Here is a 26,806-nt window from a genome sequence, read left to right as displayed (position 1 = left end):
TTTCCTGTCCTTTTGTGTTTGCAGCTTGACCCCAAACCCACGCTTCTACCTAGGACGTGATGAAGAGACTGGTTTGAGATGGAATAATCATTTCAAAGCCTTCGCTACGTGCTGAGCGAGGGGCCTGGTGGTGGGGCACATAAGGCCGAAACAAAACCTCAGTGTCATCAAGCCCATGCCAGAGCTGCCCTGTGAGTTTCTGACACGGACCTCTCACAGGAGTCGAGAGCCCATCTTTCTCCTGTGGAGTGGCTGGTGGCTTTGAACTGCTGATCTTGCCATTCACAGCCCAACTCATAAGCACTGCACCACCAGGGCTGCTTTGGATGACTCACAATGATTGAAAAGGTTCACAGTTTGAAGCTGCCTGCCTCTTCCTGTGAGACAGTTGTGGCCCTCTGCCTCTGTCAGGCTGTACAAGCTTGGAAGCCCCCTGGGGCCATTCTACTCTGCTCCCCGAGGTCACTGGGGGTTGGAATTTTCGAGGGTAGTGGCCATGGTTTTTGCCTCGGGCATCACCTGCTGCTGCACGTACTCCTGGTGGGCAGTGTGCTTTCTAGTGCTATGGGCATCTTCGTTCTTTAACTTCCTCATTCCTAGGTTCACTGTAAAGAGACAACGCTTGTACACAGCACAGGATGCGAGCAGGTCTGGAACTCAGAACCACCCTGAAGCCATTAGTAGAGAAGATGAAGCTAGGGGTGGACTGGGGAGCTACATGGCTTTAGAAGAAATGTGGGGGGCGCTGTGCTCTGGTGGACTGCTGCCTCAGGAAGCGGGTAGGGTTATCTGGCAGGATTCAGCCCCATGCGTGGGCAGAGTGCTCACACAACACACCGTGGGAGTCTTCACTCACTCATGGCCTGAGCAAGGCTGCCTGGAACCTGTGACTCTCCAGAACTTCCTGCCTTATTCTTGCTCACGTTGGAGGCAGCTGGAAGCCCTTCCCTCATCTCTCTGTCCACTGTGGACTCTAGGCCCCTCACTGTCACCGAGATCATCCTTTGCCTCACGTGGAGCAAAGCCAGACTGTTCGTGGACTCTCAGTGGCCCATCCACAAGTCTGAGCCAATGGCAGAGAAGTTCCCAGAGCTAACCAATGTGGGGGGGGATAGCGGGGGGAGGGGGGCTGCTGCACAGTTCCCCCTGTCATTCCTGATTACAACTGCGTTCCCTAAATCCTAACACCTCAGCATGTCAACTACGAGTCTAAGAGACAAAGGTGTTGAACATTTCCTTGAAAATGTATTTTGATACTTAGATGCATTGTGTAGGCTGTAACAAAATACGGATTCAGAAAATCTTAGTTTTGTACCCTGCAATTTGCTTACTAATTTGACACGTGCATACTTTAATCAGCTAATGGGATGGGTAGTTAACTGATGAGGAGTTTTGATTTTCTTCACAGCGTAATTAGGATGATCATTAATGATTCCTTCCTTCTTCATCTTTACATCCTCTCAGGGCAATATTTTCCATCTGGCTGGCACGGGCATGATGTCATCACGATTGTTAGAGGATCTGAAGCTGAGTTTGTAGGACTGCAACTCTCTGCCCACCACTGACTTGTTCAGGAAGCGCCCTGTGATTAGATCGCCAAGGCCAACACCCCAGGAATTCACGACGATTGGGCTAATTCACAACAACTGAACTTGGTGCCTCCCTCAGGGATGAATGACCACGCAGAGCTTCTGTCCAACAAAGTCCACTCCACAGAACAGGGACCCTCTCCACATGGGTGCAGGAGAGCGCGGGGCACCGGGGCAGCGGGTGCATCTGCTGCACTGCTCCTGTCTGCCCTGTTGAGCGACCCAGACCCATGTTGACTGTCTCCTTCCACTTCCTCTCAGCAGGGAACTGCAGTCCCTCACAGAGTCCCCTGGACAAGGCCTGTGTTTAGTCTGAAGACCCTGGTTGGAGGGCAGGAAAAGCAAAACTGCGAAGACAAACCTGGCCGACAAGTCAGACCCCCGGTAAATACTGGAGTCCTTAGCCCCCTTCTGCTCTGGAAATGAACGAGTCATTGCGGCTGAACCTTCAGCCATCTGATGTCTCCAGAGGGCGGGGGGGGGGGGGGGACGCGGACAAGCAGCAGGCTTTAGAATAACCAGGCACTTGAGATAAAAAAAGGGCAACATTTGCCCAAGTTCAAGTTTCAGGGGCAACTGTTAGGAAAACAGGGGGATGGTGTTTAGTATGAACCCCAAGAAACACAGCGTGGGCAGATCTGTGAACTCCCATGTCCTTGGCAACTCCCATGTCCTTGGCAGGCCTGTTCTCAAAAGCAAGAAGATGGAAACGAGTAACTCTGCAGGAAGGATGGATGAGTAAACCAGGGCCCGTGCCCTCCCTGGAGACGACGTCCGCGCTGCTGGAGAGAACTGAAGGCACCGACACGCCTCCTGGCATGGCCGGAACTGGAAGCCGCCACGCTGAGTGGAGTTAACCCAGCACTGAAGGACAAGTCCTGCACGGGAAGAGGAAAGCCCAAGAAGTGGAGCAACTCGGAGCAAGTCTCTCATAGCCAAGGAAACAGACTTTGATGGTTCCCGGGAGTCGGAGAAAAGCAGGGGGAAGGGAAACACCAGGCAGGTCGGCAGGGTGTTAATTGGGTGAAAGAGGAGAGACTAGTCTAAAATTCAGAGAAGGGAAAATGAGGCGGGTGGACTGTGGATGGGGGTGAGGCAAGCTGTCAGATCTTTCCATTGCTGAATAGAAAAAAGTTATGATGGGAACTGTGAACCCAATTAACAATAATGTTTAAAAGGAGGCTCTGCATGGCAAACAGAAGCCGTTCAGGATCGCCAAGTGAAACCAAGCAGAAAGCAGAAGCAACGGAGGAGTAGAGGCAGGACCCGAGTGGAAGAGAGAGGTGAATGAGGCTGCACTGAGGGCCCTGGAACGAACCGCATGGAACAGGCGTGGAAGAACTGCTGACGTCAAACTGCCCGTAGGCTCTGTCGACACCCGCCCGATGCAGGACGTAAAATCAACCACAGAAAATATGACAGGCAAGAAGGGAAAGATGATCCACCATCACACACACACACACACACACAATCCACGGGGGTCATCCCAGAGGGCACACAGTGGGTCCTCCACACCCAGGGGTTTAGAGCCCATGGATTTAGCCGATGACAGACCAGAAGATCTGGTAAAAATCAAGGAGCTGATACCAAGGGCTCAAGCAGAAAGAAACTGTTTTGAAAATGATGATGGCAACAAATGTACAAAGGTGCTTGACATAATGGATGTGTGTATGGATTGTGATGAAAGTTCTATGAGCCACAATAAATAATTTTAAAAAATCAACAGCAATGGCATAGACAAGGCTTCTTGGGAGAAGCATGGGGTGCTGCCATGTGGCACGGACACGTGTCAGGGCTTCTAAGTCACCGAAAGATGGCTTAAACTGTAGGCGCAGACATTCGTAGGGAACGCACAAATACTACACGGTTTTCTGTCGGGGACACTTGAGCACCTTCAGATTTGGAAACTCCCAGGTGTCCTAGAACTCACCACCACGGGTGCCAAGGAGCCTACAGCTTTAAAGGTTTAGACTGAACGCTGAGTTCTTTAAGTTCATTTCCATACATGTGAATTGTGAGCAATACTTTAACTTGAGAGCTCACTACTCCCAAGTCTAATGGAAAGATACACCAGGAAGTGGGCACTCGTGTCTATCCGACATCAAAACATTTGTGCTCACACACCCAGAGGCCTGACATAGTCTCTATCCCTCACGACAGAGGCATTGCTTTTCCCACGCTCTACCGCCTGGTTTCCTGTGACGGAGAAGACCTTCATCCAGCACGTCGGGGTGCTGAGCACCGTTCATTGCCTTCTAGAAAGGCACCTCTCTGAGGGGTGCACTGCTCCTGAAAGGCCCCCACAGCCCCGAGCAGAGCCAGGGCTTCCAGTGAACACTAGCAAGGCCGTGCATGGCGGTGGCCTCCCACATACGTGGGTGATCGAAAATCCGTCTTGAAGCAGCTGGGCTGCAGGGTGTGTACCCTGGATTCTTTTCCAAGATGGTGAGAAACACAACTCAGCCATCCTGCTGGTGGCCATAGCTGCCGCTTCATCACCTCCACAGCCACCATGAACACACACAGCCTCCTCTGGGGACCCTAGACATCGGAGGCCAGCGAACACAACTAGGGACCTAGAGTGCATGTGCACCTCAGAAAGAGAGGGTGGCCTCTGAGCAGACACCCGATCAGCGGTGGACCTTGGTTAATGGGTACAGAGGTGGGTTCACAAGGGAGTCTCTAAGATGCCATTAAACTAGACAGGCCACAGCATGGGCAATGAGGAGAGTCCACCGTGGAAAGGGGACCGTCCACTTTGACTGCCCTTCTACTTCTGTGCCTCTTGTCTCCCAACACCCTCTGGGCAGCAGGCAGGTGGATACGGCTGTGCTGTTGGAAGGTTGACCCCGAAGAGAGACTTTGTGTTCTGCAGCCAGGGGGCTGAAGGAGATGTGCAGAGGCGTGGGGGACCAGCCCCTGCGGACACGGGACTGAGCTCGGGGCCCCAAGGCCGAGGTTGCTGCGTGCTGGTGCCCTCACCCCTGTGGTGCTCCTGTCAGGGCAGCAGGTGCTTGCGGTCCACAGCTGGAGAGCTGCGTCCGACCTGTGTGCTTCTCCGGGGATCTTCCCAGACGAGCCTCGCTCCCAGAGAGCTTTGGAAAGAGGACAATTAACACCTTCTCACCTGGTCTCCGCTTGGCCTCATTTTTAATTTGTTTTAGTTTTTCATTTTCTACTTTCTTTGGGGTGAAGGGTTTTCTGTGGGATTTTTTGTTCTGTGTGTGGTTTTTCCTTCTTTTGCTTTTTACCTGTCATTCTTTATTTGCAATCCAGTAGCGACGAATCGATAGAGACAGTCACTGGATTAATCACTTTTAGGCTTCATGGCAGAGGAGGTTGGGGTGAAGCTAACTATAATTAAAAATCAGTCCAAGAAAGAAGAAAATGTTCTCACACGGATTCTCGTGATGACTGCGCATCTCCTTTGAATATGTTTAGGCCATTGAACCATCTGATCGGTGACTCATTTGTCTCTAAAACACTAACGGGTTTAAAGAGACGGCCAAGAAGGACGCTCTCTCTCCATCCTTGATAGTTGCTGGGTTTGTTTTTCTCATTGTAACTGAGGCATGAAGCGATTACTCGGAACTGGCTTGCTCATTTTACTTTTAATAACTTGGCCATGACCATTTATGTAACAATTGGAAGCAGCATTCTAGCTTACACTAACAGGCACGATATTAACCCATGGGTGAACCTGGTACTTGAAGAAAACAGCGAGTAATCTCATGAGAGAACTCTTTCGCAATGATTGGGAAATTAACACCCGCCTCTGACTCAGTGTCAGCTTTACATGGTCCAGCGTATGGCACAGCTGGCTCTCGGCACACTCACACCTGGTGGGAAGGAGGGATCCCACCCTGCCTCCTCCTGGCTGTCTGTCCTCAGAGCTTCCCTCTGACTGCCAATGGAGGGCGTGGGTGCGCCCCTGAGGGCTAAACCTGCTCCCCCAGGCGTGGCCATATGAAACCCCTTGATGGGGGAGTGGGGAGGCCTTTGTGGAGGGCGCTCCACTAGTGAGGGGCATGTTACAGGAGGGCGGGCCATTCAGACATCTGCTGCCTGTGTCCTCCGCATTGCATCGCTGGAGAGAAGAGAGCTTGCTCTTTGTTCTTACACAACTTCAGTGGCCGCTGCTTCGTGGCACTGCTATGCCTACAACCCAGAAACGAAGACAATTCACCCCAAATAACGGGACAATACAAGCTAGGTAGCTGGCCTCCGTTGGTGTGTGAGGTCCAGCGATCACGCCTGGGTGGTCACTGGTGAGGGCTGCTCGCATGGCCCTTCCTGCATGTCTAGGGACACACCAAGCCCCATCTGCTGCACTCTGGAAGCCTTCTGCTCTCATGCTGCCTGGGACCCTGGACCAGCGCGGCCCCTTTTCATCCCAGTGTTTGCAAGCTCATGTGTCTGCTGTCCCTTCTCAAGGTACAGAGATCAATACCATCTACCCTTTTGATAGGAAGCATTCATAAGGTTGATGATCAAGGGGGCTTCTGAGCACCTGTGGGAAAGTCCTGTACTGTGATCTACTGAATTCCGTTCCCCACCAGCCTTGTGCAATCCCCCACCTGGAGGCTGCTTGTGTCCTGTCCCACACGACAGTGACTGCTTCTTCCGGGGAGGTGTCCTGGGTTGAAGACAGCCAAATCGGAGTGTGAGCAGGGTGCTCAGGGGTGCCCTACCAAGCGGCCCAAGCCAGGGCGCTCTGGCTGGCTTCTCTTGGGAATACATAGTCCCTCCCCTGTTCCCCTGGGGAATATTTAGGGGCACGGGTGAATGAGGGGGCAAAGAAGAAGCTTTCTAGACCCCTCCAGAGTTCCAGCCTCAGAAGCCCACTTAGGCTGCTCCACCCTGCCCTTCAGGATCTTTCTGAGTTGGTATGCAATATCTTGCAGTGAGCTTCTGAGAAAGCAAGAGACTGAACGCACACTATCTGGGGGTGTGGACACAGGTTTCCACTTACAACACGTGGGCACAGGGGCTCCGTATTTTTCCCAGACATGCAGGAGGTCCAATAACACTTTTCCTGCCAAATGTAGATTTTGAGTTAAGACTTGGATGAGGACCCACGAGAAAGCTCCTTCAAAGCATCATTCACCATCACCGTCCCGTCATCAGTGTGCCCGATAGTCAGATGCAGCACCAGGCTCTGAGCAGGCGCTAAAGTGTCTCAGGCAGCTCCCAAGGAGCCAGCCTGCCGGGATTTCGAGAGGGGGCGACTTCATCCCCTAGGGCCCAAATCAGCACGCACATGGCTCGTCTTCTCCACACACCTGGAGAAGCACACATCCCTGGGCACCTGAGTGGGTTTGCCTTTAGGACACCCCTCAGAGAGCTCGACCTGCTCAACCTTATCTAAAAAGTCACAGTGCTTGCCTACAATCCACACTTCCTCCTGCGCACTCCACAGCACCTGTACCTGCCTCCTAGCACCTCCCACAAAGTAAGTGCCCTCTAAGACCACCTGGGGCTCCCTCTTAGCTCACAGGAAATGCGGTGCCATTTAGTTGTCATTTTTCTTTGTTTTTCTCCAAATAGTTCCCATCCCCAGTGAGTGGAATCCCTGGATTTCGGGCTCCAGTTGATACATGGATGGGTTTCTTCCGAACCAAACATATGTGAACCCGTCTCATCCAACCATGGGGGCAGCAGACAAGTTCTCTCAGTAATGTTTTCGTCTTTGTCTCCTAAGGGAGCTTTCCACAAACCAGCTTTCCGTAAGCTCTCCCATAAGCCCAGCTTCCGTGCATCCATAGACACGGAGGGTTCACATTCTGCTCACTGACCGCACAGGCCAGAGCTGTCATCCTGCCTCATCACAATGAGGACTGGACTCACTGGGCTTCATCTGGACCCGCCTCAAGGACAAGGTGCTGGTTCTGTGGGCGCCCATGCCTTTAAAGTCACCGATTTTCCCAGGATTTCTGGTATTTTGGCTGCCAGGTTGTGGGGATCAGCATTTGTGGACTCTACTCGTTGCTTTGACAATGAAATAGCACTCAAAGGAAGGCAAGAAGAGACACCGCAACGCTCTGCCTCGGATGCTAGTGGGAGGGGGCTTCAACCAGTTCATTGAAAAATGCAATTAAAAGACAATAACTTTTCCCCCACGAGCTTTCAGAACCTCTCTCATGAGTCTGTCATGTGTAATGTTGTCGTGCCATGTGGAGAGGTTCTACAAATCCAGGCTGCTGTTAGACTTCATCTACTCCAAGGGACAGTCTGCTCCACGTATCACACACTACAGGATCAAGTTCAATCAGAAACATAACTGAGGATCATGTCTGATGAACTGGTACAGGAGGAAGTCATCCAGCGGGAGCCGAGTAGCACCCTGAGTGACCACATTGGGAGACCTTGACCCAGTGACGCCACGGCTTCACCAGCCTCACAATGCCCACCCCATGGCCTCCCCACTCCCCCTCCTGTTGGCCCCTGGGGGGTCAGAGCAGACCTGTGGCCCGCAGGACTTGGGGTGGCCATGACGTCTAAGAAGTAAATCTCAAAGCCTTTCTTCTAAGTCCCCTCTAGGTGGACTCAGCCCCCAACTTTTCCCTTAGCATCTGACCTCCATGACAATTTGCCCCACTGAGGATACTTGGTGGACAGATAGTACTAGCTGTACGTGGAGGGTGGCCTGTAAGACTGCCTTTGCACCATGCAGTCATGTTCACAGCTCCCTGAGGAGGACACCGCCCCACCTCCACCACCATGGCTTCTCCGTCCTGTGTCCATGGGAGAGGAAGCCACGGTGCTTCTGTGTCACAATCTGAGGAAGACACAGAAAACGGCCTCATCACACTGACCGGTGTCTGCTCTGTGAAGGGGGAGCATCTGCATTTCTCTTGTGTCCCCATGAAATGGCCCAAGTGGAGCTCAAAACAAAACGAAACGAAATGAAACCACTGCCGTGGGGTCTATTCTGACTCATCGTGAGCAGCATTGCTCCCTAGGTTTTTAAATTTTTTATATTTTAAAATCATTGTACTGGGGGCTCTTACAGCTCTAATAACATGCCATACATCAATTGTACCAAGCATATTTTTACATTTGTTGCCATCATCATATTCTAAATATTTTCTTTCTATTTGAGCCCTTGGTATCAGCAACTCTTGGTCCCTCCCTCCCCTACTCTTATGACCCCTTGATTAATTAAAATTATTATTGTTTTCATATCTTACACCAACCACTGTCTGACCTGGATTCCGTGTGTCCTGAGATCTTATCTGAACCTGTGTACTTGCCTCAGGTCTAGGCAGAACTGAAAGGCAGGACTGGGGTCATGATAGTGGGGGGCGAGGAAGCCTCAGAGAACCAGAGGAATATTGTGTGTTGCATTGGTGCCATACTGCGCCCTGGTTGACTCATCCCTTCCCCGTGATCCTTCTGTGAGAGGATGTCCTGTTGTCTACAGATGGGTTTTGGGTTTCTTCTCCAACTCCCCTCATTCTCAACATCATGTTTTTTCCTTGTTTTAGGTCTTCCAGTGCCTGTTACCTGATTCCATTGATACCTGGCCTCATCTTTCTCTCCGAGTGGCTGTGATGAGAATGGGGATCCATGGCCCAAAGGAGCCTTTGGAACTAGGGTTGTTTGGATGTCTGTTTATTTCCCCTAACCTCATCCTCAGAGCTGATGGGATCTGGGCGGCCTGGGGGCATCCTGAGACTATCGTTTCTCCATGCCTCTGTCCCCTCTACTCTCCCTCTCCCCCCCACACACACCTGGACCGGATGGCCCAGTCATAAAGACAAAAGGTCCCAGAGGGCGGGCACAGCGATGACAGCAGCTAATATCGGGAAGGGCTCTGTCCATGGCAGTTGGCACACACGTAGCACACACTACACATGTCGGGGAGAGGCAGACACAGTCACTGCGGCCTGCTGCCTTCGCTGCAGGCACCTGTGGAATGGAGCCCGGGGGGATCTCAGCATGATCTGCGTGCATTGCACGGCAACATAAAAGTTAACGCATCGTAATATGGGTTCGCTTTGTGACAAGCGTTTAGACTGTCCACATCAAGTGGCGACACTGTTAGAATTGAGAGGTAAAAAGGGAAGGAGCACGGCAGGAAGAGAATGAGAGATGACCAGGAGAGAGGAGCGGACGGGGGAGAAAGGCGGACCGAGGGGAGCGACAGGGCAGGGGAGGGGACTCCATCCGAAGGTTGGCAAGACTGGCGGGCTCCTCCTCCAGAGCGCTCTCCTGCACTCACATGCCACCTTTCCACAACTGTCGTCAATCTTTGGAAAGGCTGCACGAGTCACTGGTGTTGAACCTGCAACTAATTACTGATTATAAATTCTGGAATGATTTCTCCGAGTTTGCTTTCTGCTGCGTCTTCAATGTTTACTTAGTCTATTTAAAAATGTTTCATATTAATTGACCATAGTTAAAATGAGGAGCGTAAATTGGGAAAGTGTTAATGTGCCTTTATAATGCCTGAATTAACTTAATTAGGCTTCTTCAGAAACCCTTTATGAAAAGTTTGTTTGTTCTGGAAGCAAGCATACTTTTATAAAGTACACGGGCATTCATGTGTAACATTCAAATGTAATTTATTCTAATTGAACCTAATCTGTTCTATTGAGTATTTCAGAACTTTTTTTTGTTGCCAAATAATATATGCAAGTTTTCAACCATGTAAATTAAGCTATCCCGAAGCTACATTACAAATAAAAGTGATTGTTTCTCTTTGTTTTCGCTTTTATATTTGAATAGGCCTTGATCTGCCCCAGTATCATCCCTGAATACTATAAACATAAAAATTAAGACAGTAAACATGCCAGCTATGTGTGCACACAAGTATATTTACCAGCAGCAGTGAAGTCAAATGTCGACTTAGAACAACAGAAATGCTGGGAGCCTAGGCTGGTGTGTGCTGTGTCGGTGGATGCTTAAGGATGGCAGAGGAGCTCCATCAAAGGGTTTTCTCCTTCCCCTTAGACGCCTCATTTCGGACAAATTCCCCGAGGGGGCCTTAAGGCCCCTGGAAGTTACCACATCTAGACTTCTGAAGATTCGAGCCACGTTTTGGGGTCTGGCCTGGAAGCTCCCCCTTCCTTCCTCCCTCCCTGATCAATCAACCCATCCTTCCTGTTGCGAAGGCGGAGCGGCATCCTCACACTTAGACAGCACGGGGGCACGCACTGTCATCTCTGCCCAGAGACCCTCCCAGCCTCCACAGAGGGAACCCTGCCGGGCTGTCCTGGAGGCCTGTGGAGCCTGGGAGGGTGGGGTCTAACCAGCTGGGTCCAGGCTTGCATTTGTGGGGGGCTGGGGGAGGCGGGACATATGTGTTTGAAGAGTTTGGAGCTCCTTCCCCACGAAGAACATGTGAAAGGCGTGTGTTGGCGGTAGTGATTTCACTCACTAACGCTCTTTTTCCTCTAGCAAAGCTGGGCTTTGCGATCAGCGCCATCAAATGATGGCCGCGATGCACATTGGTAGGAAAAGCCAAATTGGAGAGGGCAGAGCTGCAAGAATCGCTGGGTGAAGGGTGCGAAGAACGGGCTTGTTCCCACCGGCACCAAACCCCCTCCAACCACTGCGCATGCTCTGACAGCACTTTTCCTTTAGAACTGCTCTCAGGCAGAGGGGCCAGGAATCGCTCTTCCTACGGCGCCAGCAAGCTTTTTGCAAAAACACTTAAATATTGAACATGGGTAAAAGACTCGACATACACTTTGGGAAACACTCTGAGGTTAAATCACACTTGTTAATAAGTCTCGGGCGCCACCAGTGTATGCGTGTGTGTAGGAGCAGCTGCAGTCTCCTTAGAAACACTGTGACTGAGATGAGTGGCTCTAATCCCAACCCCCATATTCCCCATATTGCTTAAGACCACAGTCTAGGGCCCCCTCTGGGGCACGTGAACTCTGTCTGTCCTGTACGGTCCCTAAAGGTCTGGATCCACTTGACAGACATCGGTTCTGAGTGTGCTTGTATTGATAAAAACATGCCCTTTGGAATGTTTCTCTCTCTTCACAGCCTAGCTATGGAGTGACCCTCCCATTGGATGTGTCCTTCTCTTTCAATGGTGGCCTGATCTCCCTCGCCCTCCGCCAACTACGGTCGATGTCCCACAAGTCTACCACGGCCATGAAGGCACTTTCCATGGGCTTTAGTGTTCTACATTCCTAGAGAAACACCCCCCTCCCTGATTCACAGACCTTGTTGACCAATCCAGTGGTCTGGGGGTGCTTTCTCCCAGCTGCTCTTGGAAAGTTGGGATACCCACTGCCCCTCAAAAAATTCTCCTGCGTATTCCTTCTTTCTATAGTTCAGCACCCCATGGGTTCCTCTGTTACTTGGTTTTTGTGGGGTTTTTTTCTTCCCCCTTTTCAAATGCCCATGCCCTCAACCCTGGTGTCCTGGGCAAGCTGGCAAAATGGCAATCAAGTCTGGAGTTTAGTTCATCGTGATGGGCTGATGCCCAATTCCAGTCTCATCAAGCAAACACTGTCATGTGAGCTGACAACAGGAGTGGAGTGTGAAGCTGTGAGGGAGAAATTGGGTACACTCTGAATTATCTCTGAAAGGCTTTCCAGGTCTCCGGAATGACCCCTGGTGGCAGTGACGTCATCTCCTGTCAACTTGTGCAGGGGTGGAGTCTAGCCTGTCCAACTGGTCGCACCTTTATGAACCCATTTGGAGATGCCACAGAGATAAGTAGCTCACTGGAGGCCAGATACACTCTTTCGCTGCTTCGTATTCCTGATAGCAAGACAGATACATGGAGTTATGCTAGAGCCCTGGAGCTGGAGGAGCCACATGGAGACCCCTGCCAGCACTGAGTTGCTCATGCCACCCCTGGATCCACAAGACTTTCCACCCACTGGCCTGCGATCTTCCTGCATTTGGCATCATTGCATGTGTTGTGTGAGTCTGGAGAAAAAATTTATAGACTGGTATCAGACATATGGACTAACACTGGACTGATGAACTTGATCTGGACCGGGCTGCGATGTTCTCTCAATATATAATTCCTCTTGTATCTAAAGCTCTTTCTTACACACATATGAGTGCCTATGGATTTGTTTCTCTAGTCTACCCAGACTAGCACACCCATAAATGTTCAGGGATATATTGGAAAGAGCAGGATGCTGAGGACCATCTGAGCCAGAGAGAGCCTCGGGTAGAGGGTGAGGAGGGGGCACTAGGGAGCCAGTGGAGCACCTCCTTCTCCTGCAGCGTGTGAACCAAAGAACCCACCACAGATGCAGCACCCACTGCCACGGACTCGATTCTGACCCCTAGGGGCCCTGTGGACAAACAGCCAAGTTGTTATTTTAGCTCAAAACTCACTTTCATCTGCTTCACAATGGAAACGGGAAACAGCTATTCCACTTCTAGTCCAAGGGCAGTAGATCCACACAGAGCTACAGCCTGAGCCTGTGTCCTCTGTAGCTTATTTAACCCTACAGGATGTGTGACAAATCATGATTGAACTTTAGTTAAAACTGGAATGAGCTTGGTAATGAGCAAACTTTACAGACAAGTGGTTTCTCAAACAGAATGGATGGCTTACAAATGACGGGCAGGAGCCACCAGAAGAATTCAATGGGCAGCACGAAGGGGCTCTGAAGGGGGGCTACAGACGCATCCGCAGCGAGGGGAGTCATTTGAATATCAAAGAGACGATGCCAGACTCTGATTCTGAACTAATGGATGAAGGGAAAAAATGCTCTTCTAAAATCTGCAATATTTAATGGGGGAACTTATGAGGTAAATCAAGCAGGAAAAATTCTGATAAGAAAAAAATAGTGCTGAGCAGTAGGCAGTAACCTAAGCTAGGATGATCATTTTAAGTGGAAAATTACATTTACGGCTTGGATATATTCAGATGACAAAAACAGAAGGCAAAACCAAGGGGGAACTATTGGCGCTGTCTCTGGGGGAACAAGAAGCTATAGAAACAAACGACTCTAGCACGTCAGTGAGGTTGCAGGTGGCGCAGGTTTAAACTAAAGCTCTCAAAGGTTTGCAAGTTCATAATGTGAATGTTATCAATCGGCAGCTGTCCCAGGGGGCCAGGGTGGACGCTGTAAACCCACCGCTGTTGCTTTCGGAGACTTTGTGACCCATCCGGATGGCAGGGTGAGCCCAGCAGGGTCCTACGGTGGAGGGTGTGCCCAGCTCCTCAAGATTGCCTCTCCTGTTGTCATGGGAACTTGCGGATGAGGATCCATCAACCAGTCACCTGTGTGGGCCCGAATGGTCAACGATGGCTTTTAAACGAGAATGGGAATGTAAGGGGGCAGGTCAACTCGATGAAGAGAATGGTAGCACCAGAATGGAAATGCAGAGAGAAGATTTCCCTCTTCTGAAGAACGTTAGTAAACCACCCAGCAGACCCTGGACTGCTGTGTCAGCCTTTATCTCAAACACAATGATAGGGGTGTTGGGAGAATGAGAGGGTGCCTAACGCCCTGCTTCCCAAATAAACCACAGAAGGCTCCTCCAAACTGCCTTTCACTCATGCACATCACATAAGGAAGTCACAGCGTCCCCAAGGGCTGGGATTGTGGAAGCAGGGGCAGATGTGAGCTGTGTATCTGTATCTCTGTAGGAAAACTTACATCTCCTGGCCTGACCCTGTGGAGTCATTCAGATGACAAATGACGTCAGATCTTGTCATGTGAGGTCAGATCTTGGATCGCTGGCAGAAAAGCCAGTGCAGAAGCCCCAGATGAGGAGAGATGACAAGGAGGAGAGGAAGTTTCTCAGCTCAGGAACTAACGCCCCAAAGTCTTCCTCCCTCCACCACCTGGCCCTGCACTGACTCCTCTGACAGGGGCTCCACTCTGCTGGCCCAGTCCATGCTGCGGGAGTGTCCATGTCACTACAGACTGCCTAACCTGCCTGGGCCCCCAGCTGGCATCTCACAGAACTACCAAAAGACATCTTTCCACCTCCCAACTACCATGGCAGGACTGTCATCCAGGAAGGCTCCTCCTGCGGGCCATTGTGCTCCGATGTGTTTGTTATGCAGGCACTCAGGGCCGATGCATTGAGCAGACCCTGTGGCAGGGGCTGAAGGGCAGGGTGACAGAGGGATCATCTGAATGGTGCCCACCAGGCAGGCTCCGGTGGGTGACCTCCAGGGGCCTGGCACTGTAGAAATGGTTAGGGTTCAAGTCCCTGGGGGAGGTCGAGTTACTAACAAAAAGGATGGAGGTTGGAGGCCCCCCAGCTTCCCTGAAAGAAGGGACTGGTGACCTGTGTCCCCAAATCCAGACATTGACAGTGCAGGGGATGCTGTTCTCTCGGCAGGTGTGGGGCCCGTGAGTTGGCATCACTCAGTGGCAACTGGTTTGGACTCTGCTTCATTGTGAAGTAGACAGGGTACCACAGGTTGCCCCTGAGAGCAGACTTCTCAACCCGCCCCCTCCTCAACTTCACATACCTACAGAGAAAGTCCCATTGTGCTCTGGCTTTGAGCTTAGGGAGACATCTGTGTCTGAGGTTCACAAATGAGGAAACCCATCCATGGTATCCGGGGACACCAAGCTCCATTGGCATAACATTGTTCACTAACACTGTGTTCCACTTTCTACCTTGGTGAGTGGCGACTAGGGTCTTAACAGTCTGTAAGCAACCACCGAAGGTGCCCCTTTTGGTCTTTTCTTATCTGCAGGAGAGAAGGGCGATGGAATCAAAAGGTCCATGGAAACAATAAGCCCCAAATGGCCCACGGGGCCACCATAGGTTAGTCTCTACAGCCCAGACACTGGAAGGCCTAGATGGTACCCAGCTACCATGACTGACTGTACTGAAACGATGCAAGTGGAAGGTCTTACATTGAGTAGAAGTAAATGTCAACCGGAAATCAAAATCTCTTATCAAAGAGACCAGGCTGACTGGTCAAGATCGAGGTGGGTGGGGTGCACAAGACTCTGATCCTCATCCCCCCTGTAGGTCTGGAATGGAACGAGCTTCTACTTTAGCCCAGACAACCATTCACGACCCTAGGGGCAGCTTTGCCCCGAGGATGGAGCTCGGCGAGTTAGGAATGGAGGCGGAGTGAAAGCGCGGATCAGAGGGAGACATGTGATAGGCGAGGATACTCAGAGGATAGCAAGGGACGAATCCAAATCAAACGTCTGTGGATTATGGCATGTAAACTGACGATCTGCTCTTTGTACCGTCACCCTAAGTCGTGCCAATGCATCTGAACCTGTGCGCCCTTGGCCAGACAACAGAGCAAGCCAACAAACAATGAATCAACCGTGCATGGCGTTGGCTGGAATAAGGTGAGGAGACACTGCAGACCTGAGCACCTGAGTCCCCACTGAGTGTCTCCCCAGGTACTCCCCCCCCCTCCGGGCCTCAAACACCCCTCTGTGTTGCAGAGCGGGCGCACACCGCAATGCCCCCAGACCGTCCCCACAGGCTCGGAGCAGAAACGGAGTCAGACAAAAGGGAGGCTGATGGAGAGACGAAAGGATCTGCCATTTCTCCGCTCCTCTGAAAGAATGGCCATGGTGTGGCCTCTGGAGGAACTGGCTTTTCCTTAAATGTCAGTGACACCACACTGAACAAACGCCAGGGCCAAGCACCAAGGAGAGAGAGGCTGCCTCTGCACTGGCCCTTTCAAAGGGCAGCTGGAGCCGGACTTGCCTTTGAAGCAAACATGTCTACATGCTCCTGGTCGAGGCTCCCCATGCTGCACTGTTCCCCGAAGGGCCTTAAAGGAAGGAGCACTGAGAAGGATGTGCGTTCCCTCTTTCCCGCGGGCTCGTCCCAGCCAACGAATATGTAGAAGTGGGTAAATTAGACCAGAGGGACCATGTTGGGAAGGGAAGTGTCACGGGTATGACAGAGGAGTCTATGGGAAGCGGCTGAAATCCTTTCTTGATACAGGCCCGCTGATTAACTTCATTGGGCTTCATGGTGACTGTGGTCCTGTGGCCACCCTGAGCTGAGCAAGCTGATGGGCCCCATGTTTCCCCACGCCCCTAGCTCACTCCGTGTCTCTGTGCCACATGTTGGCTCTCACAGCTCTGATAGCAATCCATACATCCATTGTATCAATCACATGTGCGTGTATGTTGCCATCATCATTTTCAAAGCATTTTCTTTCTGATTGAGCCCTTGGTATCCACTCCTCTTTTTCCCCCTCCTTCCCCCTCCCGCCCGTGTGAACCCTTGATACATTATAAATAAGTGACATTTCCATATCTCACATCGAACATCTGCTGTGTCCCTTCACAGTGGAAGCATGGTCCACACCGCCTGGCAGTGAGAAAGGCCACTCAAGGTCTCTACAGAAGGACTTAAACCAATATAACCCAACTTTGGACATAGAAGGGGCTTCCAAAACTTCATGGGAAAACCCCTATTTCTGTTAACTCCATTTCCCCAGTATTTCTAAAGCACATTTTTCACAGAAGATATTATTGCCCTGAAAATGGAACCTGAAGCAAACATGACCTGTGGTTTTGTCTTTGGGGCCTGAGTTTGGTTCTGGGGCATCCAGTCCAGTAGCACGGCCAGTCATCTCCAAGGCCGACTGCTGACGTCTCTCTCCCCATCTTGGAGACCCTGTTCTCCCCAGCCTCCCCGAGGAGGGGCTTGTCCACGGGAAAGAAGGCTCGGCTCGCGGAGAGTCACCCATCGCAGCTTCCATGGCAGCAGCTACAGCTGAGAGTCTCTCTCCCCGTGGCCCAGCATAGGTGGGAGAATGTGCACCCTGCGAGGGACAGTGGCTCACATCGAGCCTGTGGGTTCTGAAGTGGCCCCACGGCCACCTGCCCCTGCTCTGCCGAGTCACTTCGTGCCAAGACCTCCAGAGAGGCCAAGTCTAGAGGTCCCAGGCATTAGTCATCCTTGCCCCTCACATGTGCACCCGTTCCTCCATCTTTCAAAGTGAAAGCATTCCCACATGGACTCGCTTGGTATTTATCAAGCAGCCAGGAACTGAAAAGCGCTCACACATTGTACGTGGCCACAGAACATGTCGGAGGCATTCCAGAAAAGGGCACAGGAGAGAGGCAGGCTCAAACCCATAATAGTTAGGGGTGGGGTGGGGGTGGAGAAAGACATAGTAACTAGCGAGTGAGGGTTGGGGACTGTTTTTGAGAGAATCCGACTGTCTTGCAACTGGACTTTGCTGACTTTTATCAACATTCATTGACTGGGACTCTAAGGGCAGTGTGGGGGGGGAGGGCTGTTACTGTCTTAAGATAACTCAGTATCTGCAGAGAAAAGAGAGATAAGCACAGGAAGGTATCCAAGCAGACGGATATTGGGAGGTGTCACAGAGTGGGGGCTGACTCATTGCAACCTTCTGGCCGATAGAATGAGCCACTGCCCAGCTGGCCAGTCCTGAGGCGTCCTCGGAATTCCTCTGATGGTTAGTCTACTGGTTCAGCCCCTGCATTCACCCCTGTCATCAAGGGCCTTCCTCTTCCTCGCCACCCCTCTGCTCTCTTTGCATGGTGTCCTCCTCCAGGGCCTGGTCTCTCCTGACAATATGCCCAAAGCAGTTGAGAGGAAGTCTGGCTACCCATACTTCTAAAGAACATTCTGGTTGTACGTCTTCCAAGACAGATGGGCTGGTTCTCTTGGCCATCCATGATCGTTCCACGATTCTTCCCCAGCACCCTCATCCAAAGGCATCGATGATCCTTGGGTAACAGTTACAGCATCATCCAGGTGTGCCTGTGGTCACTGGAGCTAAGAGGATGAGGTATTCCCTGTGTAATGTGATGCAGCAAGCAGAGGTCAGTGTGTCTGGGAGACAGCTCCCAGACAGCCAGATATGCCCAGGCAGGAAGCCCTGGGTCTGCCGTGCACGTGTGCGGGTCAGATGGTGAGCGGCAGGCAGTATCTGGAAGATGGCCTCATATTCAGACACACAAAGCAGGCCACTAGGCCCGCAGTCCCCAAATCCCCACTGGACCTGTGCCAGCCCCTCACCTTCAAAGTCCCAAGCTCCTCTCTGACTTCAGCCATGCACACAAGAGTCTGCGTGTCCCTAGCCTCACTTCTTGCTGAGAAAGCCGCCCTCGTGCAGATGGTGAGGTGATGGGCGGGTGAAGAAAGATGAAAGGTGGAGGGTTTGGGGACACTCACCTTCTAACATGAGGAGCAAGGAGACGACTCCTGCCTGCAGACAGCCAAAGACCCTCTGTGAGAAAGGGAAAGCCCAACCATGATCAGGATCAGAAAGAAAGAGATAGAGAGGTGGAAAGAGAGTGATATACTGCATAACTCTATCTATCTATCTATCTATCTATCTATCTATCTATCTATCTATCTATCTATCTATCTATGGAGAGCTATATAAAACCATGTACACACAGAGATACATAGAGAGAAAGATCTAGAGCAGTGGTTCTCAACCTTCCTAATGCCGTGACCCTTTCATACAGTTTCTCATGTGGTGGTGACTCCCCCCAACCATAACATTATTTTTGTTGCTACTTCATCACTGTCATTTTGCTACTGTGATAAATCGGCGGCCCCTGTGAAAGGGTCATTAGACCCCCAAAAGAGTGGCAACCCACAAGTTGAGAACTGCTAAGTTAGAGGAAGGGAGGGAGGGAGTGATGGAGGGAGGGAGGGAGGTAGAGAGAGAAAGAGAGAGACAGCTAGCTATGTAACTAGACACATACACAGAGAGAAAGCAACTATATAATTATATGCAGAGAGAGAGAGAGAGAGAGAGAGAGAGAGAGAGAGAGAGAGAGAGAGAGAGAGATATGGGGACATGAAGTAGTTGGAGAAATACTAGAACAATCCAGAACATAGTTGCTGGGGAAGTATGTCCAGGGAACAGCCCCCCACTCCCCACCACCTGTGGTGCCAGGTCAGTGAGGGAAGCAATCCAAGGAAGCAGGCTGGTGAGCGAGTAACCCAGTGGAGTCAGGTGGACAGTGGGCCGCTGCCTGGAGGTCTCCCTGCAGCACAGCGGGAGGGCTCTGCACAGCAAAGCCTGGGGGTAGAAGGGCGTGTCCCGTGAGTACAGGTTCCCGTAGTACACGCTCAGGCGAGGGAGAGGCCGGCTCTCCCGGGAAGAGTGGATTCCATGCCAGCAGGGCAGCCTCAAAAAGGGGATTGAGAGGATGTTGATCTGGATGGGGTGGAGACTACTGTCGACATGGGCCAGTTCCAAGTGTTCTCTCTCTCTCTCTGTCTCTCTCTCATACACACACATCATGCACACATCCACTCACACCAAGGCGAGGGTAACTTGGTGTTTCCTGGTGAGCTGCCTCATGTGTGTGCACAGTGCGATGTGGGTGGAGGTGAGACATGGAAAGACAGACAAACACAAGACTGCCCTGTGTCCATGGAAGAGCAGACTCTAGTCGGATGTGCTTTCTGGACAGCGTGAGGAGCACAGGGTCCTTTTCTGCCCGAATCACCAGCAGGACCATGGGCAAGGTTGTCCCCTTGGGAGACCCACCAAGCACTCGGTATTCCTTGATTGAGAAGTCTGCTTCCATGAGCTCCTTGAAGTCAGAAAACACAGGAAGCGTTCCGGGAACAGGCTGCAGTACTGACCAGCCTCACTCACTGACCGGGTCTCACGGATGGAGACTGCGAACACTGACCTGGCTGCCAGCCGCCTGGCCTCGCCCACCTGCGTGCACACCTGCAGCCTCCCTGCCCTGGTGCTCTGGGGACTAGCAGGTCCTCCGGCCTAAGGAGGCCAGAGCTGCACCCCAGGGATTCAGAGTGGCCAACGAGCTGCCTGTGAAAGGCAATGGCTTCAGAGTCATTGGCTGCATTCGACACGGATCAGTGGCAATTTCTAATGGTCTGTGGCCTGAGAGGGTCCACAGACCGCCCGGCGATTGTTTACTCTTTAATGCATCTGATTGCTTTCCATTTCCCGTGGCTTCTCCTTTTCCCGAGTCACTGGCTGGAAAGATAGCGAGATGATACTGCGGATGGAGCCGGGCTGGGCTGGTTCCTGTGCCAGAGGAGAAGGCTAGGAATGGGAGCCAAGTCTCTGCCCACCATGGGAACAGGAGCCAGCGAAGGCGTCTGGGTTCCAACAGGTCCCCCGCCAGCCGGGCTCCAAGGTCCTCAGCCAGCCCCTCCCCAGCCCCCAGGAATGGCCGGCGTCAGGGTGTCTAAGGGGCTGGCTGGTTGCTCCTCAGTTTACCTCCTGCTCAGGGCAGTCAATTACAAATGTTCTAACGCTGTCTGTTTGCTATCTGTTTTTGAGAAATTATATCCGATAATAGGCCATGAAAATGCACGACCTTGCTAAGCGTCCGTGGAATTCACCCAAACAAAATCTGCTGCACGTAGAAGGGAGTCGCGGAGCAGGGATGGGGATTTTCACAATCAGACCATTCTCCCGTTGAACTCCAAGGATGATGGGAGAGTGGGAGAAAGGGGGCGGTAGGACGGTTATCCTGGTAGCTTCGGCCATAGTTAGGGCAGTTCTCTGGTAGATTCATGCGTACATACAGGAGGTCAGGCTTCCATAGACCACCACCACCCCCCTCAAAGGGCAGAACTGTGTTTCCGAATACAAGATGGCAGAGTCCATGTTTCCCCAGAGCACCTGTGGCATCAGAAACAGAACCATCCTCTGTGACAGACATCTCTGTAAGCATGCTTCCCGGATGCTCAGAACTTGGACTAGAAGTGGGCATGCTCTGTTCAAAGGTCAAGTCCAGCCCCTGGAAAGGAAAAGGAGTATCCTGATGGATTCGTGAATGAACATGAGGCACATCAGAAAGTCTAGGTTCCAGAGTTTCCATTCAGAGATGCACGGGCGCTTTCAAAACAATCCATTTGCCCCACGGATCTGCGGGCCGTGGGTGACTGCAGACTGTGCTCGGTGACACCCTGCTGTTGGTCTTATTCGGGTGCCTTCAGAAATAACCCCATCAATGAAGTGGCTCTGCGGGGCCCGGCTGGAGCAAGGCACAGAGGACAGCTCTGAAGGTTAGAGCAATGTTGGGCTTTTTTGTTTGTTTGGTTTTAACTCCAAAGCAGTAATCTTGAGAGAGTCTCTCAAAGAACACAGTGTGACCATTGGGGCTTATTATGCAGACGTTTTAATCAAACTGAAAAGTGCTTCGGGGAGAAAAAAAGGGCAGCAGATTTGCACCAAGGGATTTTCCATTCCATCAACAAGCAAGCTTCTGTTCACGTTTGGAGGGCAGCAAGAATGGTCCTCTGGCATTTTTGTCAAGAAACCTCCCCCCTCACCCCCACCGTCCTTGAAAGGCCTGGTCTTAGTCTCCATGCTTGCTCTGCTCCCCAAACACAAATCACATCGAAAAGGAACCCAAACACCTCTTTGGACAAGGTCTGAGTCCGAGAGCACAGAATCCTTCGGGAGGGATGGCAAATGATGGAGACCCTACGGTCAGATGGCAATAGACGCAGCGGAGGGCACGTCTCGAGAGAAGAGCGCCGCGCCGATGGCTCTGTTGACCTGGCGTATCTGTGACGTTGCTGCACTCCTTTGGGACTTGCCCTCCCATGTCTCCTGAAGAAGCAAAGTGGGGCTGAGGTCACAGCTGAAGTCACTGCAGTCTCCTGGAGCAAGCCTGGCTTGTTCCGTGCTCACGTTGGAATGGAATCACCTTCACAACAGACTTATCCCTTGAGTACGTGTGGGGAAAAGCGGTCACACCTTGTGATGGTCATGATCAAGTGAGACCTCCAACTGCAGGGATTCTCGAGCAGCATCGCCCACACCACCCCAGCCTCCCGCCTTCCGCAAGCCCCACTCTCAGCCCATAGTCTGCTCCACACCGCCAGTGCCGTGGTCTGCCGCACACCGGACAGTTGGGAAGACGTTCCCATTCCTGGGATTTCTGGAGTGTACAGGCACTCAGTGCTGGACTTTCACAAGACAAAGGCCAGCTGACAAGCAACCTGACCCCACCTGGAGACTCTCCTGACAGCGGTCCGCGTCACAGCCGATATGCCAAGCCGACCGCGTGACCTGGTGCCTTCCTACGCTTCAGGATCTTCAGGGAGGCCCAGTGGTGCCTCTGGTACACACAGGTGTTCCTCATTTCCCTCCTGTGTGAAGCCTGCTCCTCTCTGTGTATGGTTTCTCTGCTCCATACTTCATTCCATGGAGCTGGTGTCGGTAGACTCAATATGAACACATTTTTTAACGGACTGGTCTTTCTCAACCATTTTGCTGTCTGATGACCTCCTATTAACCATTTTGTCTCAAGAACCTATGCAATGCTTGGGTTTGATCCCTACCTTCCACCATGGTGGGCATGGCGGCCGGGGGACAGAAGAGAGGCTGGGGTTTCCCGAACTTCCCGCGGTCCCAGCCGTGCATCACGCCAACAAGACCCGGGGCATTTACAGCACCGCTTGTTTCAGGGAGCGGAGAAGCTCCAGCCTAGTCATGCCCCCCGGCCCCCCTGCCCGCCAAGGGCCACAATCACACACCCCCCTCCCAGCGCACTGTCCCCAGCGGGGTTGTCTTTGCCTTTTGGTTTTCAATAATTACCTTGCCTTGTGCTCTCTCTAAGTCAGTTCTGGTTGTGAAACACCGTGATTTGTATGCACTTTTCATATACATTGGACTTGTATGTGCTGTAGTTTGGGAAATAAAGTAAACAACCAAACAACAACAACTACAAAAATCCCATTCATAGATGATATTGATTGCCCAGAATAATGACTCTAGAAGTTAATGTGAAAGACACATCACTAAGGATGGAGAGAAATGAGCCGCATTGAACAAATGACCATTTTCCTATTGAGAAAATGTAGCTGTTTTCACACACTTTGAGACAAGTCTATTTAAGGTGAATGTTTAATGATAGCAAAAGTGTACAATACTCAGAATAAGTCCCAATTCCCTCAAGTCTATTTTGGGATTTCCATTCAAAACTGATCGTACACTTTGGAAGTTGGAAGTAGGTATCTCACACAGTGATTTCACAGTGCTCGACACTGGCAACATGTTGAAACCAGCCCTCCAGAAGGGTTAGCTCACTGGGCTGTGCACCTCAAGGGGTCAGGTCCCAGCGCCCCCGGAGGATCTTCAGACAAAAGCTCCAGTGACTAATCCCCTCAATGCAGCCGTTGCTAACTCTGGAACGTGGCTATATTTTGACACACGCAAGTCCACCGAGAGCCAAGACTGAATGCAATGGAGAGTCAATGGAGACTGGTCACCTAGAAGGCAGATACAGCAAACTTTCTACTGCTCCCCTGAATGACCTCAGTGAAAGAGCAGCTCATCAAGGTTTGTAGCCCACACTGCGCATTGCCACGCAACAGCCATGGCAGTTTGTGGGATACAGAAGGATTTCTCCCAAGCTGTCTCCCCCAAATATATGCCAGACAGCTGCTTGGGGATGACTATACTTGGAGATCATCAGAAGTAGGTCAGGGGTTATTCTCCCTGAGAGCTATCAGCCATCTAGAGCAAGTAGTTACCACTGTTTATCCCACAACAAATAGGGCCCACTCCCTTCTGATAAGGAGAATAGTTGTCTGTTTCCTTGTAGGAGACCCCAGAGAGGTCAAACCCGCCCAAGGATGATCAAGGTTAGGTCACCATCTTGGGTCTAGGGTCCGCCCATCTTGTCACATGTATACCCCCAATCCCTCCCCTTCCTATTGCGTGTATGTCCCTAGACCACCCCTTCTGATTACTGTATTGCCTATAGTACAGCCCCTTCCTGTGACGTATGTCCTCACCTGTAATTAGGGGGCTTGCACGTCCCCTGAGAATATAAAAGGAGCTGGGGCTACCATTAAACTCTCTCTCTCTCTCCCTCCACGCGGACCATCATGCAGGACAGAGGTGAGCATGCTACCATGAAACGTGTCTGACTCCCACTTATTTCAATATTTCTATCTCTCATGCTCTCTATAACTTTACTATGATCTTTACTTATTATAGCTGTACAATTGAGCCTACCAAACCCATAATGATGTGTTAGGGGCTGGCTTCCCCTGACAGCAGTTGATCAGGGAAACCCTAAGCTGCCGCTGCTCAGGTGTTCAACTCAACTCGTTGCCAGAAGCCAGGCAGGTCCCAGTGTTCCTTCCTTCAAGGGCTAGGCAAGTACGGGCTTGCATTTGGAGTCCTTTGACACTATGATTAGGTCCCCCAGGTGACACAGCGCTCCTGGCATGGTCGTGATCTGGGAGCCGAGAGGGATGGGATCTCCTGGAGACTCCAGGGGCTCCCATTGCCAGGCTAGTCTCTGACCTGTCCCACTGGCTCCACACACTGTCCCCTCCATTTGCGTCCTTCCCTCTCCTCTCTCTGCACAGCTGGAGCCAGGGTTCCTGCCGCCGGCCTGCCAACCATTAGGCTTAGCATGATTACATGGGGAATTAGCCTTCAACGATAGCTCTCAGCCACTCTCCCTTCCTGTCGATTTGATCTGGTCCTTTTCTTCTATTTCCATTCCATTTCAATAATTATTTTATCATTTCACATTAATTTGATTCCCATAAATTAAATTAAATGCATCAAAGGCCCTCAAAGCAAATTAGCTCTTTGCTATGTCAGATTCTAAAGATGCAAAATGTGATTTTGTTTTTCAGTCTGTAGACTATAAATATGCATTACCAGATTGGTTAGGGGTGGAGGTGGGGAAGAGCTTTCAAGTGAATGCTACCTGGCTTACCAAATGCCTGGTAGCTGTTCCAGGGCCTAGCAAAGAGCCTTAGGCCTCCTTTGTGTGAGTCTGGACTGGAGTCCTTATTCTCAGAGACCTTAACTTATTTCTGAAGATCAGAGGCAGGGTGGCAGGGCCAAGATTCCACCCACAGGTGAAATCTGATGGTTAGCTTTTTCTCTTTCTTGGTAAAACCACAATTCCCCTGCCCTGGAGCTGACTCTGACTCACAGTGACCTTGTACAGTGTTCCCCAGATGGTCAATATTTACGACAGGTAGGCTCATCCCTTCCCAGCAGAGCGGCTGGGGTCTTGAACCACCACCGTTGTGGTTAACGGCTCAATGCCCAGGATCGCCTAGTTTAATATTTTCCTCGAAGGAGTGCTCTTCTTATTTTAATCCTGATTCTAATTGGCAGGAGAAAAAACATGTTCTTGTAAATTGAAAAGTCCAAATCAAACTTACTGACAGTGAGTCCATGGGGACTCTATGAGGGGATAGAAGTACTCCTGTGGATTTCTGAGATGAATTGTTTGTGGGCATAGAAAGTCTCATCCTGGTGACTTCAAACTGCTGACCATGCAATTTGTAGCCCAAAAGAAACCCACTAGGCCACCAGGGTTCCTCCCAGTGATGTGAGCATGTTCAAACCTTAGTCCACGGGACCATGTCTGTGTTCTCCACCATGTATGCCCAATCCTCCTACATATAGTCACCAAGTACATCCACCATGTCTATCAACCCTTATCTCTCCACTGTGTATACCAACGCATGTATATCTACCACGTAAATCCATTGTTTACATCAACAATGTAAATCTGTGTGTATCCAGCATGTACATCCAGCATGTAAATCCATTGTGTATTCCAACCCATGTACATCCACCATATAAATCCACTGTGTCTATCCACCATGTACATCCACTGTGTCTATCCACCATGTAAATCCACTGTGTCTATCCACCATGTACATTCACCATGCAAATCCACTGTGTCTATCCACCATGTACATCCACTGTCTATCCACCATGTAAATCCACTGTGTCTATCCACCATGTACATTCACCATGCAAATCCACCATGTACATCCACCATGTACATCCACTGTGTCTATCCACCATGTAAATCCACTGTGTCTATCCACCATGTACATCCACCATGCAAATCCACTGCGTCTATCCACCATGTACATCCACCATGCAAATCCACTGCGTCTGTCTACCATGTACATGTAAATCCATTGTATATTCCAACTCATGTACATCCACCATGCAAATCCACTGTGTCTATCCACCATGCAAATCCACTGCGTCTGTCTACCATGTACATCCACCATGCAAATCCACTGCGTCTGTCTACCATGTACATCCATCATGTAAATCCACTGGGTATTCCACCTGTGTGTATCCTTGGGGCACAGAAAGATTCTGATCTAGAGTTCAGTACAGAAGATCATTGAAATAGAAGGACTAAGAACTAAAAAACCCGCCATGTAAAATGTGGTGAATGTGTTTATTTAAGCCTCCATACTGGTCCCCATAATCCCCCGAGTTGGGAAAACACAAAAGTCCACGAGGAAGAAGAAGTGATCAGCTCAGGCACCACACCAATGAGCTCTCA

The 26,806-nt window shown here is 51.1% G+C and overlaps 1 protein-coding gene across 1 annotated transcript in view; it reads right to left on the bottom strand.

Annotated features, from left to right (window-relative positions):
* CNTNAP2 (contactin associated protein 2) overlaps positions 1-22,878 on the bottom strand; it is a 973,876-nt gene extending 950,998 nt beyond the window's left edge. The window contains exon 1 of the mRNA XM_075557443.1: positions 22,797-22,878. Within this exon, the coding sequence (XP_075413558.1) occupies positions 22,797-22,878 (82 nt within the window). The remainder of the gene's footprint in view (positions 1-22,796) is intronic.
* Positions 22,879-26,806: the final 3,928 nt, after the last annotated feature.

This window comes from Tenrec ecaudatus, chromosome 9, assembly GCF_050624435.1.
Source record: "Tenrec ecaudatus isolate mTenEca1 chromosome 9, mTenEca1.hap1, whole genome shotgun sequence".
NCBI classification, from domain to species: Eukaryota; Metazoa; Chordata; class Mammalia; order Afrosoricida; family Tenrecidae; genus Tenrec; species Tenrec ecaudatus.
This window is presented reverse-complemented; position numbering and strand designations above follow the sequence as displayed.